This window comes from Diceros bicornis, chromosome 6 (assembly GCF_020826845.1).
Source record: "Diceros bicornis minor isolate mBicDic1 chromosome 6, mDicBic1.mat.cur, whole genome shotgun sequence".
NCBI lineage: Eukaryota > Metazoa > Chordata > Mammalia > Perissodactyla > Rhinocerotidae > Diceros > Diceros bicornis.
The window spans coordinates 66,485,674-66,501,081 of record NC_080745.1 but is presented as its reverse complement, the minus strand read 5'-3'; the positions used below and the strand labels follow the sequence as shown (position 1 = coordinate 66,501,081).

Genomic DNA, 15,408 nt, shown 5'->3' with positions numbered 1-15,408 from the left:
AATCAAGGAGGTGAAACACCTATACAATGAAAACTATAAGACATTATTGAAAGAAATTGAAGATGACATAATGAATGGAAAGATATTCCAAGCACATGGACTGGAAGAATAAACATAGTTAAACTGTCCATATTACCTAAAGCAATCCACAGATTCAATGCAATCCCAATCAGAATCTCAATGACAATTTTCATGGAAATAGAACAAAGAATCCTAGAATTTATATGGAACAAGCAAAGACCCTGAATATCCAAAACAATCCTGAGAAAAAGGAACAAAGTTGGAGGTATCACACTCTCTGACTTCAAAATATACTACAGGTGCCAACCCCACAGCTTAGTGGTTAAGTGCACGTGCTCCGCTACTGGCGGCCCGGGTTTGGATCCCAGGCATGCACCGATGCACCGCTTCTCCGGCCGTGCTGCGGCCGTGTCCCACATAGAGCAACTAGAAGGATGTGCAACTATGACATACAACTATCTACTGGGGCTGGGGGGGGCGGGAAATAAAGCAGGAGGATTGGCAATAGATGTTAGCTCAGAGCCAGTCTTCCTCGGCAAAAAAAGAAGAGGATTAGTGTGGATGTTAGCTCAGGGCTGATCTTTATCACAAAATAAATAAATAAATAAATAAAACAAAATATACTAGAAAGCTACAGTAATCAAAACAGGATGGTACTGGCAAAAAAACAGACACAGATCAATGGAACAGAATTGAGAGCCCAGAAATAAGACCACACATCGATGGACAGCTAATCTTCGACAAAGGAGCCAAGAACATACAATGAAGAAAGGAAAGTCTCTTCAATAAATGGTGCTGGGAAAACTGGACAGCCACATGCAAAAGAATGAAAGTAGACCATTATCTTGCACCATATACAAAAATTAACTCAAAATGGATTAAAGACTTTAATGTAAGACCTGAAACCATGGAACTTCTAGAAGAAAATATAGGCAGTACACTCTTTGACATCAGTCTTAGCAGCATCTTTTCGAATGCCATGTCTACTCAGGCAAGGGAAACAAAAGAAAAAATAAACAAATGGAACTACATCAGACTAAAAAGCTTCTGCAAGGCAAAGGAAACCATCAACAAAATGAAACCCCACCAAGTGGGAGAAAATATTTGCTAATCATAGATCCTACAAGGAGTTAATTTCCAAAATATATAAAGAACTCATACAACTCAACAACAAAAAAAAACTTGATCAAAAAATGGGCAGAGGATATGAACAGACTTTTCCAAAGAAGATATACAGATGGCCAACAGGCACATGAAAAGATGTTCAACATCACTAATTATTAGTGAAATGAAAATCAAAACTACAATGAGATACCACCTTATACCTGTTAGAATGGCTATAATTATCAAGACAAAAAATAACAAATGTCGTAGAGGATGTGGAGAAAAGGGAACCCTCACACACTGCTGGTGGGAATGCAAATTGGTGCAGCCACTTTGGAAAACAGTATGAAGATTTCTCAAAAAATTAAAAATAGGAATACCATACAGTCCAGCTATCCCACTACTAGGTATTTATCCAAAGAACTTGAAATGACCAATTCAAAGAGACTTATGCACCCCTATGTTCATTGCAGCATAATTCACAATAGCCAAGATGTGGAAGCAACCCAAGAGCCCATCAACTGATGAATGGATAAAGAGGTGGTATATGTATACAATGGAGTACTACTCAGCCATAAAAAAGACAAAATCGTCCCATTAGCAATAACATGGATGGACCTTGAGGGTATTATGTTAAGCGAAATAAGCCAGACAGCAAAAGACAAACACCGTATGATTTCACTCATATGTGGAAGATAAACCAACATATGTATAAAGAGAACAGATTAGTGGCTGCCAGAGGGGAAGGAGGTTGAGGGTTGGGCAAAAGGGGTAAAGGGGCACATATATATGGTGACAGATAAAAATTAGACTATTGGTGGTGAGCACAATGCAGTCTGTACAGAAACTGATAAATAATAATATACACCTGAAATTACACAATGTTATAAACCATTATGACCTCAATAAAATAATTTTAAAAATAAATAAAAAATAAACCCAATTCTTTAAGCAGCACTAGAAATGTTTTTCACTAAAGATAAAAATTACAAAGCATATAAATTGCAAATTAGAATGTAAAAAGTATGTTTTAATTAGTCTAAGTTCAAAAACAAAAAGAAAAGAAAAGAAAAATGATAAAGTCTACACAATGTCTTCCCAAAACAGGAAACGGTCTTTGTTTCAAAGTCAAGGAGAAAGAAAAAAATGATTTAGAACTGCCTAAAAATAAATGGGCTGATTTTGCAACTACCACAGAAGGATTACCATCAATGGATGCTAAAGCTATTGTAAAACAATGTTGGGGAACAAGATAGTTATACAATTTCCAAGTTTTGCCCCACTGAGCACTTATTAATTACAAATATACCTTTACAGTGAAGAAATCTGGTGACTACAACCTTAATAAAATGATCAAACTTAGTATCACCAACAAAGGAACAAACTGACATGACGTATCTTCTGAAGTAATGCACTGAGAAAGAAACCACAACGTATATTCCTGCCACAATTTTTTAACCTGAATTTAATCATGGAGAAACAATCAGACAAATCCAAATGAGAGACATTCTGTAAAACAAGCCTGGACTCTTCAAAAATGTCAACTTCATGAATAAAAAGATGGTAACTGTTGTCAATTAAAGGAGACTAAAGAGACACACTACATACAATCGGTTGGAGCGTAGATTTTTTTTTTTTAAGTTGTAAAGGACGTTACTGGGACAACTGTGGAAGTCTGACTATGAACTATATATTAAACAATAAAATGTTATCACTGTGAAATTTCGTGAGTGGGATCCTGCATTGTGGTTATGAAAGACAATGCTCTTGTTCTTAGAAAATACATGCTGAAGTAGAGGTGAAACATCATGATGTTTGCAAATCTCAAATGATTTAGAAAGAAAAGCAAAGCTATCTAGAGAGAAAAAAATTAAATGTGCCAAATGTTAATAAATGGCCAATCCAGATGAAGAGTATATGAGTGATCATTATGCTTTTCTCACATTTTTTCTGTATATCTGAAAAAAGATTGATACCATCCATACCCTTCTTCAAAACCATATTTCTCCAACTGTATGACCTTAAGGGAGTAACTTAACCTTTCTGTGACACAGTTTCTACATTTGTAAATCAGGCGATACATACCTAATATGTATCAAATGAGTTAATATATGTAGAGTGCCTAGAATCCTTCATGGTACATACTGAGCTCTAAGCATTTGCTGCCATTATTATTGTTGTTATTTTATTATTAATACTACTATCACTCCAAAGTCAGAGAGATAAAGAAACATAGCTTGGATGCTCACAGTCCTATATAATTTCCAAAATATTTTCACTACTTATAATTTCACTTAGTCCTCACCACAGCTCTTTGAAGTAGGAAGAGTATTATTATCTTCGCTTTCCAGATGAGGAAAATGAGACTCAGAAAGGTTAAGCAACTTGCCCAGTGTTTTATGACTTTATAGAAAGTAGTGTAAGGGGGAGGAGAACCAGGTCTTGTTTTCATCATAGCACAATGTAAAATTTACATTGATTACAAAGTATTTCAAACAAAACACACTAAAAAGACAGGTAGAACTCTATTGTCACTTATAGACAAAAGAAGTTAGCACTAGTCCATTCAGCAAAACAGATGTCATTTTGCAGAGCTTTGAGACTTTTTCTAAATACCCTTGAAAACAAGGATCAAAAAATATGAACTCTTATAAAAAGGGATTTATTGTATTTTCATAGCTTATTACATACCTTGTAACAATCATTTTGTTGAATGTGAATGTCAGTGTTATTTTTGGTCCCTTTTTTCCTGGCTATTTACAAGCTTTGTAAGAATTGTTCCTTAATTAAGTCTAAGCATAGTTTCATATAAATGGATTCCTGGAAATAAAACATTCAGACTTAAGAAATGATTGTTACAGAGACTGTAATAGGCCGTAAAAAAAGAATGCCACTTTAAACAAAGATTTCTCATTTTAATTAAAAAGATAATCATCAGAACATTCCTACACTTAACAGAATCATTTAAAGAAGCTTCTTTGGAAAAAATATGTGGTATCTAATGCAGGCTTCCATGTATAATTTATAAGATATTTAAATCAAAGTCTCAGTTGATCTTATAGTATAAATTCTTATATACTATACCTACACTTTAATGAGATACATTGAAAGAGAAACAGGTCCAAATGAGATAAACATCATTTCTAATTGTTTTTAACATGAATGCTTTCAAAAGATTATGAATATTTTTCCACAAGATATTGGTAAAACACATTTAAGAATATTTAAGAATAACTTTTTAACATGACCACATATGAACATAACCAGGATTATATAGTTTGTTGATGTAGTTGGTACATGTCAGGTAAAGGGACTATCTCCAGAAGAGTCCCAAATAATCAAAGATGACACATATCTGCATAAAAAAGAGCTTCTATTCTCAAACTCTGATAAAAGCTGAGGCAATCATTCTGATTTTCAAAATGCCATACCTGGATCCGATTGGAGGGTGTGAAAAACCTTTAGAAGCACGATTTGATAAGGCAGGATTCTTGTCGATTAATTCACTTGACTAACTTTTAAATTGTCCATTTTTAAACTCAAATTATGTAAAATTTGTAAAGTTACACAAGATTCCAATAGAAAATAAAGTTGATCTTATAAGCAGTCATTATAGTTAACTGCAATTTGAAAAACAGATGCATCAATGTTCTTCTATTCAAGTCACCTTTTCTAAATTACACTGAACACTAAACCTGAGTCAACACTTGACAGTCTATCTCTGCAGCAATATATTACTGGCAACTGCTTCAAAGTGGACTATGTCTTCCCATGGAAACAAGTTATAATTGGGAGGCTATCTCCTAACTGAGGACTTGGTATCAAGGAAAGTACTGACATGCCTAACAACATCAAAACAAAGATTCAATAACTATAAGCCTCTAGAGTCATTAAAAATGAGGAAATTATATTCCAGCTTCATAAAATGGGAGTAACACGCCAATGATCAGCAAGTGTGTGTTCAAAGTGTAAAAAAAATAACTTTTCCGTATTTACTCTTTAAACAAATTTGACTTCAAGCTAATAACCAACTAAAATAAATACTAAACATTTAATTAACAATCATTCGGTTAGCTTCTTACAATACAGACTGCTGCTTGGGATGATTTACGAAGAAGGGAGAAGTAGAACAGGGCCAAACAAATACATTACTCAAGGGTGCCCCCCTTTCCTCTACCTAAATTATTTCCCTGAAGAAGCAAGTTATTCAAAATCATATCCCTGACCTATGCCACCAGTAACAGGAAACCAGTAAATGTTGATCATGATGACCATGAGTGTTTCTCACTTATTTTGCTTTATTTTTAAAGATTATAGGATGACCACATATTTTTCTTTTTCATTTGCTTTTCTCCTCAGTTTATTAAAAGCCAGTGTTCTAAATAAGACCAAAGTCCACCAGAAAAAAATACTCAAGTCACTTTCTCATTCTCGGTGTCACATGGCTTACTTGAAACTTTGTAGATAGGTTTCAGAATTCCTTCCAGGGGCCGGCCCCGTGGCTTAGCGGTTAAGTGCGCGCGCTCCGCTACTGGCGGCCCGGGTTCGGATCCCGGGCGCACACCGACGCACCACTTGTCCGGCCATGCTGAGGCGGCATCCCACATACAGAAACTAGCAGGATGTGCAGCTATGACACACAACTATCTACTGGGGCTTTGGGGAGAAAAAGGGGGGAAAAAAAAAGGAGGAGGATTGGTAATAGATGTTAGCTCAGGGCTGATCTTCCTCACAAAAAATAAAATAAAATAAAAATAAATAAATAAAATAAAAAATATAAAATAAAAAAATAAAGCTAAACATTTTCATACCCTATGACCCAGCAATTCCACTCCGAGGTATATACCCAACAGAAATATATATACACGTTCAAGAAAAGATATGTATGAGATTATTCATAACAGCACAATTCACAGTAGCCAAAAATTGGAAATAACCCAAATGTCCATCAACAATAGAATGGCTAAAAATCTGAAGTATATTCACACAGAAGAATACTGCACAGCAATGAGAATGAACATACTACACCTAACCCAACAATGTGAATGAATCTTCTTACAAACAACGTGGGACAAAAGATGCAGACACTAAGAATATATACTGGATTGATTCCATTTATATGAGGTTAAATATGAATAAAAGTAAAACTAATCTATAGGTATTAGATAATGGTTACACAGAAGTGATCACTGGGTAAAAATTCAATATGCTCTATATTTATGATTTGTACACTTTTTGGTATATTTATTGTACTTCAATAAAAAGCTTACATACACACAGACATACACAAAGTACACCTGAATATTTTTTTTTTTGAGGAAGATTGGCCCTGCGCTAAAAACTGTTGCCAATCTTCCTCTTTTTCTTTTTTCTCCCCAAAGTCCCAGTACATAGTTGTACATCATAGTTGCAGAGTTGTAGCTCTTCTGTGTGGGATGCTGCCTCAGCATGGCTTGATGAGCGGTGTGTCAGTCCGCGCCCAGGATCTGAACCAGCGAATCCTGGGCCGCCAAAGTGGGACGCGCGAACTTAACCGCTACGCCACCGGGCCCACCCAGGCATATTATTCTTAAATACAAACTGGATTCAATCCAAACTCCCAGCCTCCCAATCTATCTTTTCTTTCTTGTCTGCTATGAACTTATGTTCAAGTCATTCCCAACTACTCACCCTGTGCCTGCCCATCTTCTGATCTTCTGGCCTTTACCCAAACTACTCCCTCTTCCTGGAATTGCCCACCTCAGAAACAAGACTGTCAAATTTTTCTATTCTACAAGATCCAACATCAAGCTTTCTTCTTCCACAAAGCTTCCAAAGACTTCTCCAGTTTTAAAAGTAGTTTTCCCTGCTTTAACTTCTATAGCATTCTGTGTCTCTATTTTGGCACTTACCAAAGTGTGCCTTAAGAGATATTTATAAATGCTTATTTTCTCAATAGATGGTGAAGCTCTAGAGGAGACAGAAGATTTATTTAACTTTGTATCTTCATCCCACCCTACCCCCATAACCACCTCCCTCCACATGTAACACAATGTTCTGCACTCAGTTTATGTTCACATTTTTATCAAATCATGTTGCATGTCAACTATCACGGCCTCGTTTTCAGTTGTCAACTCAGTGATTTTGTCAAGTACTATTTAACAGGAAAATGTAGTGCTTCAGCACAATTTAGGAACACACAGTCCTAAATTTCCAATGAAAACCTTGGATACATACAGGAGTTTAATGGTGTAAATTATTAATTAATACATTATACACGACAATTTACAGTTTTAAATGAACTGAGAGGGAAAAAAAAGAGATCCTTTTTAAGTAGATAAGACTAATAACAGCCCCTTTCCCAGTTAAGATAATGAGCTCAGAGTGAGGTTTCTGTTCAAGCCACCACTGGCCAGTAAACTAGCTACACTGCAGTCCATGATCAAGTGTAGGTCTTAATCTGGGGTACTTGCTTTATACATATATACACTCAATATACTAAAATTTTAATTTTTTTATTAAAAACATATACTCACTGTAGAAAATCTAGAAAACATTAAGGAATGCCAAGGAAAAAAAATCACCAAAGTAATATTTGTCTGTGTGTTCACTAGTACATTTTCAGATGCCATTAAATATTTTGAAACATTATCCATAATCCAACAATTCACAAATAATCACACTGACAGTTAGTGTAGTACTTCCTAAGCACAAGGATTTACGCATCTGTGCTGCAAAAAACACTCTCCACCATTCCTGGATATCTGTTTTCATGACTTTTCAGCAAAAGCCAGAAAGTCCTTCAGAATCTGAAAATATCAGCAGCCTATCTTTGCAGCCTTAAATTTAGGTGCAGAGAAGGGATTTAAGAGCTCCAAATCTGCTATGAGTTGTTAGGGCATTATGTCTGACCTCGATTCAAATTCTGTTACAGTTCAAATTCTGTTACAAATGCCACTGGAGTGACATCAACCTTGTCCTTCCCAATGATAGAAGAATAGCGTTGTGATACTGATGAACTTATCAGGGCATCACTGTGGATTAAAGCCAAGATTCTGATTATTTCTTTATCCCTTTTTTGCCCTACATAACATGATGCAAAGAAACTTGCTGTATTAAATTGTGATTCTCAAGTATCTAACCAACAGGTGTTGTTTAGTAACGAAAATGAGAAAGTGCTAGCCAGGATGATGCCAACAAGGAGAGCAGAAAGAAAGCACAATAGTTGTCATGGTAAGCATTTTATCATTCTTCTATGAATTAAGTGGACTAGATTATTACAGATTATTGTAACTACAGATTTCTGTGCAAGTTACTCCCTCCCCCAGTCCTTCTTTGGGCAGAGTACACGTTCCTGCCCCTTGACTTTGGGCTTGACCACGTGATATGCTTTGGTTAATGGAATATTAGCAAGTGTGATACAACCAATGACTGAAAGGCACTTGAACAACTGGGCTTGCTCTCTTGTGCCTTTGCTGTAGCTATGAGAACAGCTTTGCCTGGGAAGTCACTGCCTCTGTAGTCTGAGTCCCAGAACAACGTGTGGAACTGTCTTGAGTGAGAAGCCAAGTCCAGAGTCATCTAAGCCCAGTCTATATCATCCAATTCTCAGCAAATCCACATATTCCTGGGAATAAGTATCTATCATTGTATGCTATGATATTTTGTGGTTCTTTATTACTCAGCAATTGCTAACTGATACAATGATACTGTGACAACTGTAAAATCTTACTCCATTTCCTCAGTAATTCAAATAATCAGAAAATCTATATTAAGTCTGAGCAGTAACTCCTCCACTCTGGCCACCACATGACTAGCAAAGAAATACGCCATCATATTCGATTGTTTCTCTGTTATTCAAGGATGAAATAAAGTGTAAGTGCGAGTCTCAAGTCAGACTGCCTGGGTTTGATCTCAGGCTCCTTGCTACCAGAGTGACTTAGCGCAAGATACTTAACCTCTCTAGAATCAATTGCCTTATCTGAAAATGGGGGTAACAATAGTACTGAATCTATCTTACAGGATTATTGGGAGGATTAAATGAAATAATATATCTAAAGAATTCAGAACAGCATACAGTAAACAAATAAATGATAGCTGTTAGCTGTTTTTCAAGGCTGACTATATTTTAAAAAGTAAACAAACAAAAATTAAAAAAAAAAACAACTCTCCCAATTTTACTGTGGTTATCCTGTTATTGACAGAGTCAGGTCAGGTCAGGTCATAAGCCTAGGAACGGAAAGGCAAGTATACTCTGAAGGGAGAGCCAAATCTCAGGAAGGAGCAAGACCTCAGAAGGAAATTCCAACTCAAAAGGTTCATTTTAGGCAGGCAGGAATTCTCTCTCAGCTCTGTGGCTTTTGATCCCTCGCTCCCCACCCCCACCCTGGCCACATATGAAGGCAATCCAGGAACAACAATGGTAATGCCCCAGAGAACAAATCACATTCTTAGTTCAACATTACTCTCATATCTATTCCACTGTTATTGTTTCTGAGTCTTCTGTAAAACGTTCTAGCTATGTTTCAATCAGGCTTTGGGAAAACATATGGAATTCTCCAGAGATTCCCAAAGTACAAGGTGCATCTTGTGGAATACTAGTTGAAACAATAAAATCCAGTGAACCTTTCCCATTGAGACTTTTTCCTCCTCCATTGCCACTTTTAGGAAGCTGGGATTGGTTTACTAAGGAAAGAAGCAGTTTTCTTTACAATGACCAAGTTGTTAAAACATTGGTAAATATTTTCTATTTCATCCTCCATGAATTCTTACTCTACATATTTAGAAAGCACTTCCATGCTGTATTAAAACATTATTAGAAAGTAGATGAGATTTTAAAATATTTTAATATCACAAAGATTCTTTTCTTCTTTCTTCATTGTCATTCTTTCTTTTTTTTCTTGTAATGCCATTTACCATAAAATAATGCTATCTATACATGATCAAGATCTTACATAATGTCCTGTCTCTCGTAGTAAGGGAAAAAATTCTTATCTGCTTCCTTTCTTTCAGGATTTAAATAATATTCAAATAATATAGATAACAAGTGGTCTCTCTTGAAAGTTCATGTTCTAATTTAGCAATAAAAAATTTCTGACAATCATTCAAAGTACAAGAATTTTATTTCACATCTAATAATTCACTTCCAATATCTATTATATGCATCTATTATAAACACAAATCAAGAAAATTAGCACAAAGAATTATCAATAGTTTGTAATTTTATGCCCCAATACCTACATAAGAATATCCAGAAAAGAAACTAAAGGCTAATTTAAATTGAGAACAGGTAATATATACATAGAAACTCTGACAACTTAAACTAAGAACTAGTTTCAAATGTTCATCCAACCAGCTGGTAATCAATCTCACTGATTTAAAGAAAAGCCCATCATAGTGAAAAATATGAATATTTATTTTTAAATATATTTTCTTGCTTTTAGAAACATATGCTTCTCAAGCAAATAAGAAAAGTTACTGATCATATTAATTCACCCAGTATTACCTCTACAGTGACATTAAGGCAAGTCATGTAGATCATGTTAGTTCCTTAAGAAGTTAACCTCAAAAAAGAGATGCCTCCAAAGCATTCCTAGTGTTATTACCCTCAAATTTGGCTGATCCCATTTCTATTTTTAGCCTGAACATCCAACTAGAATAGCATCTACAGCAGCCAGTCTCAAAAGGGCATGGCCAGGGCTGGCCTGGTAGCACAAGCAGTTAAGTCCGCGTGCTCCATTGCAGCAGCCCGGAGTTCGTGGGTTCAGATCCCAGGCGCGCACCAACGCACCGCTTGTCAAGCCATGCTGTGACGGTGTCCCATATAAAGTAGAGGAAGATGGGCACAGATGTTAGCTCAGGGCCAGTCTTCCTCAGAAAAAAGAGGAGGATTGGCATCAGATGTTAGCTCAGGGCTGATCTTCCTTACAAAAAAAGGGCATAGCCCCCAACAATTTCCCCCTCTCTGTTTATGCATGCCACTCTTCTTGTCTAGAAGTAGAGATTATTGCCCCTCCCTCTGACTCTGGCCTGGCCTTCACTCTCTTGGGCCAAAAGCGACATTCTCAGACTTCCAAACCTAGGACTTAAGAGAATTGGCTGATTGGCTTCTATTTCCTGTCTCCTGGAATGCTGCTTCTTAGAATCCAGGCACCACGCTTTAAAGAAATCCAAAGCCCATGTGGAGAAAGGAGGCCTACATAAAGGAGGACTTGAAGGCCTTTAGCGCTAGCTGAACTCTCAGCCAGCGGCCAGCCATGTAAGTGAGGACATTTTGAACATTCCAGCCATACTGGCACCCCAGCCAATATACCAAGTGAAAGTGAAAACTCGTCAGTCAACCACAGATTTGAGAGAAATAATAAATTGTTTTTTTAAGCTACTAAGTTTTGGGGTGGTTTGTTACACAGAAAGTTACCTTTTATAATGTTTCACTTATCCATCAACTCAATAAAAAACCATTTTATATGCCCTAAAATTAATTCAACCAAGCTTCAAACGTTTCCCCAGTTCTAAGATTCTGGGACTGGTTTATCCTGTAAATTTTTTTAAATAAACTTTAAATTCATCCCTCAACTTGTCCTTCCATCCCCCATATAAATATTTATAGATATATATATCTCTTTATAAAATGGTGCCTACATTCCTTCAATCATTTTCATTTCTCTTCTCAGGTCCTCTTCAAGTTCCCATTTATCTTTTCTGAATTATAATTGTGATGACCAAGGAAGTATTAGGAAAGGTCCTTAAGGACCTCCTAAAACTGAATGAAATATTAGCACATAGGTTATATTAGCACATAGGTTATTTAATGTAACTACTGCTTTAATATCATTTGTGTCTGGGCTGGCCCCGTGGCTTAGCAGTTAAGTGCACACACTCCGCTACTGGCGGCCGGGGTTCGGATCCCGGGTGCGCACCGATGCATCGCTTCTCTGGCCATGCTGAGGCAGCGTCCCACATACAGCAACTAGAAGGATGTGCAACTATGACGTACAACTATCTACTGGGGCTTTGGCAAAAAAAAAAAAAAAAGGAGGAGGATTGGCAATAGACGTTAGCTCAGAGCCGGTCCTCAGCAAAAAGAGGAGGATTAGCACAGATGTTAGCTCAGAGCTGATCTTCCTCACACACACAAAAAAATAATAATAATAATATCATTTGTGTCTAGAAGTTAAACCTCCTGCTTAAACTATTTTTCACAAGTATGCAAGGGTAAACTTTAAGCCTAGAGCATGTATGAATTATGTTCAACTCGGAATTAGTAGTTCCGAGTTCAACTCGGTAGTCTCATTAATAAGATTATATTGTAAAATTCCTAATCAAAGCACCATATTAATGTGGTAATGAGAAAAATTCATGAAAGAGAATATCCACTACATGTTGGCATTTTAAACAAATTTTACATTTTCTTAAACTGGAAATCAGGGTATCCGTACAAAAACTGCCATTCACAATTCACAGCTGAAGGAAGAGGTAAGGCCAAAACACAGGCAAATACTATACAAAAATTTCAACTTGATTAAAAGGATAGCCCTTCCATGTGTACTGTGCACTAATTACTTGGTGCAAGCACAAATAAAATATCTTCCTATCTCAAAATTGATTCTGAAGAAACCAACATGTTATAGCAGGGTAAATGGGACCAAAGGCAAGTTGTGACTTACTCAGATTCATAATAAGACTGTTACTGAGCTGAGAAAGAATACCAAATCTCTAACTCTCCATTCTTTGCTTCAGTTATTAAGGTGTCATTCTTGGTGACCCTCTTCACATTGGCCTTTTCTCAAACAGCAGCCACAATAGCAGGCAAGGTCAAAAATGAAAGTAACTAAAATTAAAGAAAAAATTGGCTTCTCCCTATGGAAACTGACTCAACATTTAATAATGTGTGGTGCCCTAAAAGCTGCAAACTACTACATGGCAATCTCCAGGTCCACTTTAACTCAGTCAGGAGACCATTATCGAAACATAACTCACTGGTACAAAGCAGAGATCAAGTAGTTGAGAACGTCCTAGGCTGAGGTCTAATGGGGAGTAAAGAAGATGATCTCATAATGTCTCTTTATGATCTGTAAATCACACATTATTCCATAAATCTGACACAAGTGTCAAGATTAGGATCGAGTCAGCCTTTAAACAGGAAAACAAAAATAAGCAGCTGCCACTTTTCTGACTTAAATCTAGAAGCTGGCTTGAGATATAAAGCAGCTTCTTCTTACTTCTGGAGTGCAAAAAAATTTCAAAGTCTCTTCTTAATATTTTAGAATTTCATCATTGGGCAAAAATTCAAGAACCTTCTTCAGGCCTAATGGAATTTTGTTAATGATACACTCAAACTTTAGTTAGGTGTTTCTGAAAGTACTAATACAAAATAAATAAAGTTTTAGTAAAAAAGTATTCTTGTAAATGGGGCAGTTTAAAGCCTGAATTCAATTAGGTTAGTGTCCATATTTATTTAGATTTGTTTTAGTATTTCAGGCAAAGATACAAAATAACAACTAACAAAGAAATAAGATTTAGAGTGACAAGTTACAATCACGTCTGAAAAAGCACGATGCAACTGTAAATAATATCAATGTCCCTGAGATCACCTGTTAAGATAGAAGTCTATGCATCCCATCACTCTTTAGCTGTAACCATAAAGTCTGGTTTTACACCTAGGATATACAAGAACCATCAGATCAAACACATCAAATATCAGACTATACAAACATAAGCATAGCAAAAGAAAAGCATGATACAAAGTTAAAGAACTAGGTTCCAAAGGATTTAAACACACCCACAAAATCCAATCCAAGCTCATACTGTGCTTCAACTTAAAACTGATAAGTAACCACCAATCTTGATATCTCCCATTCCCCACTATCTACATTCCCCCTTTTATCTCCTGAATTTCTCTACTGATCTCATCACTTCTTATGGGTCTTGCGATTCTAATCTCTACAGCCTTTCCTTTCCCAGAAAGTGATACAGCACCTGGGCCCCACATTTTACTAGCTCTACAATTTAGCAATAGTTTTGTTTTGTTTTCCCTATTAGATATGAATTTTGCCCCCAATCTCCTGTACCCAGGTTTTCCTGACCAATCCTCTTGCTTTTCATTACCTCGTCGGTACTACAATATTTAGCCTCTCCTTTCTAAGTAGAGTATGTATCCCTTTTCTGACATTTGTAATCCTGGCTCATGGTTAACATCCCTTTCCTTTCCCAGAGACTGTCACCATAGCCCTAGGTCCCCATCCCCAGTCCTTATCTTCCTAAGTAAGGCCTCTTCCTTTCCGGAGTTTGTCAACATTAGTTTGGCCAAGCTGCGATTGCATCCTGAAGGCAAAAGCTCTCTCTCCTCCGTCATTCTACAAAACTACAAGTCTCCCACCAGCCCTGGCTTTCTCTCCTCCACCCTTAGATCCACCTGCATCCAGCCCTGCCCGTTTTCCCCTACCCCTACTCGCAATATCTTTCCTCCCACTATCCCGCGCTCCCCTTCCCCACTCCTGAATGCACCTCTTTCCCAGGCCTTACCCGTAACCCTGACACCGAGAAGGCCCTGTCAGCGGCCTCACGGCGTCTCTCCTCCCGGCTTCCTCCGCTCTTCAGTAACTGTCCCCACGCACCTTTCACTCCAGGGCCCCGCGCGCCACCCAGAGCCCCCTCCCCGATTAAGCTCCCGCTGTCACTTGGCCTCTCATCCACAAGATGGCGGAACTGCTGCCCCCACCCCCGGGTCCTCTCCGCAACCTCCTCCCGCCTCCCTGGAGCTGCCGTCCCGTCCCGTCCTTTCAGCCGCCCCCGCCGCCGGTCTCTGCCCAGGGTCCCGCTGCCCGCTCCTCCGGCGGGTGGGCGGCCCAGGCCCGAGCCTCAGCGACGCTGCCAACGCCACCGCCTCCACAGTTTCCCGGCCTGCCCCTTCTCCTCACCATAAACTTGAGCGCTTTCTCCTGCAGCACCGCCTCGGCCGGGTCCATAATCGCCGGGGAACACTGGGTCTGCACTCCGCCGGGGCCGCCCCCTTGGTGCCAGGCCGCAGCCAACGCAGCTCCCGGATCCCGCCTCCTCTTCCTTCCCCCCGCCCTCTCTTACCTTTCAGGCACCGGCAGGGGGGCCAGGGAGGACCGGCTGTCCTGTGCGCATGCGTGAGCCCTCTGGCTCACGGGATTTGTAGTTATGGAGCTTCCCGCAGCAAAAAGTGAGTCCACACCGCGAACTGCAACTCCCGCAGTTCACTGCGGCAGGGTCGCGGGATCGAAAAGCCAAATCTAAACACTCGCCGGCAAGCAGAGATAATCAGCTGATGGGAATCGT

At 38.3% G+C, this 15,408-nt stretch overlaps 1 protein-coding gene across 4 annotated transcripts in view; it reads right to left on the bottom strand.

Annotated features, from left to right (window-relative positions):
• Window positions 1-15,148, bottom strand: part of BTRC (beta-transducin repeat containing E3 ubiquitin protein ligase) — a 171,040-nt gene extending 155,892 nt beyond the window's left edge. For 3 of the 4 annotated variants that reach the window (XM_058543798.1, XM_058543799.1, XM_058543800.1), the window contains exon 1: window positions 15,024-15,148. In XM_058543798.1, the coding sequence (XP_058399781.1) occupies window positions 15,024-15,071 (48 nt within the window). In that variant the 5' untranslated portion in view covers window positions 15,072-15,148. The remainder of the gene's footprint in view (window positions 1-15,023) is intronic. The other variant, XM_058543801.1, reaches the window with a different exon arrangement.
• Window positions 15,149-15,408: the final 260 nt, after the last annotated feature.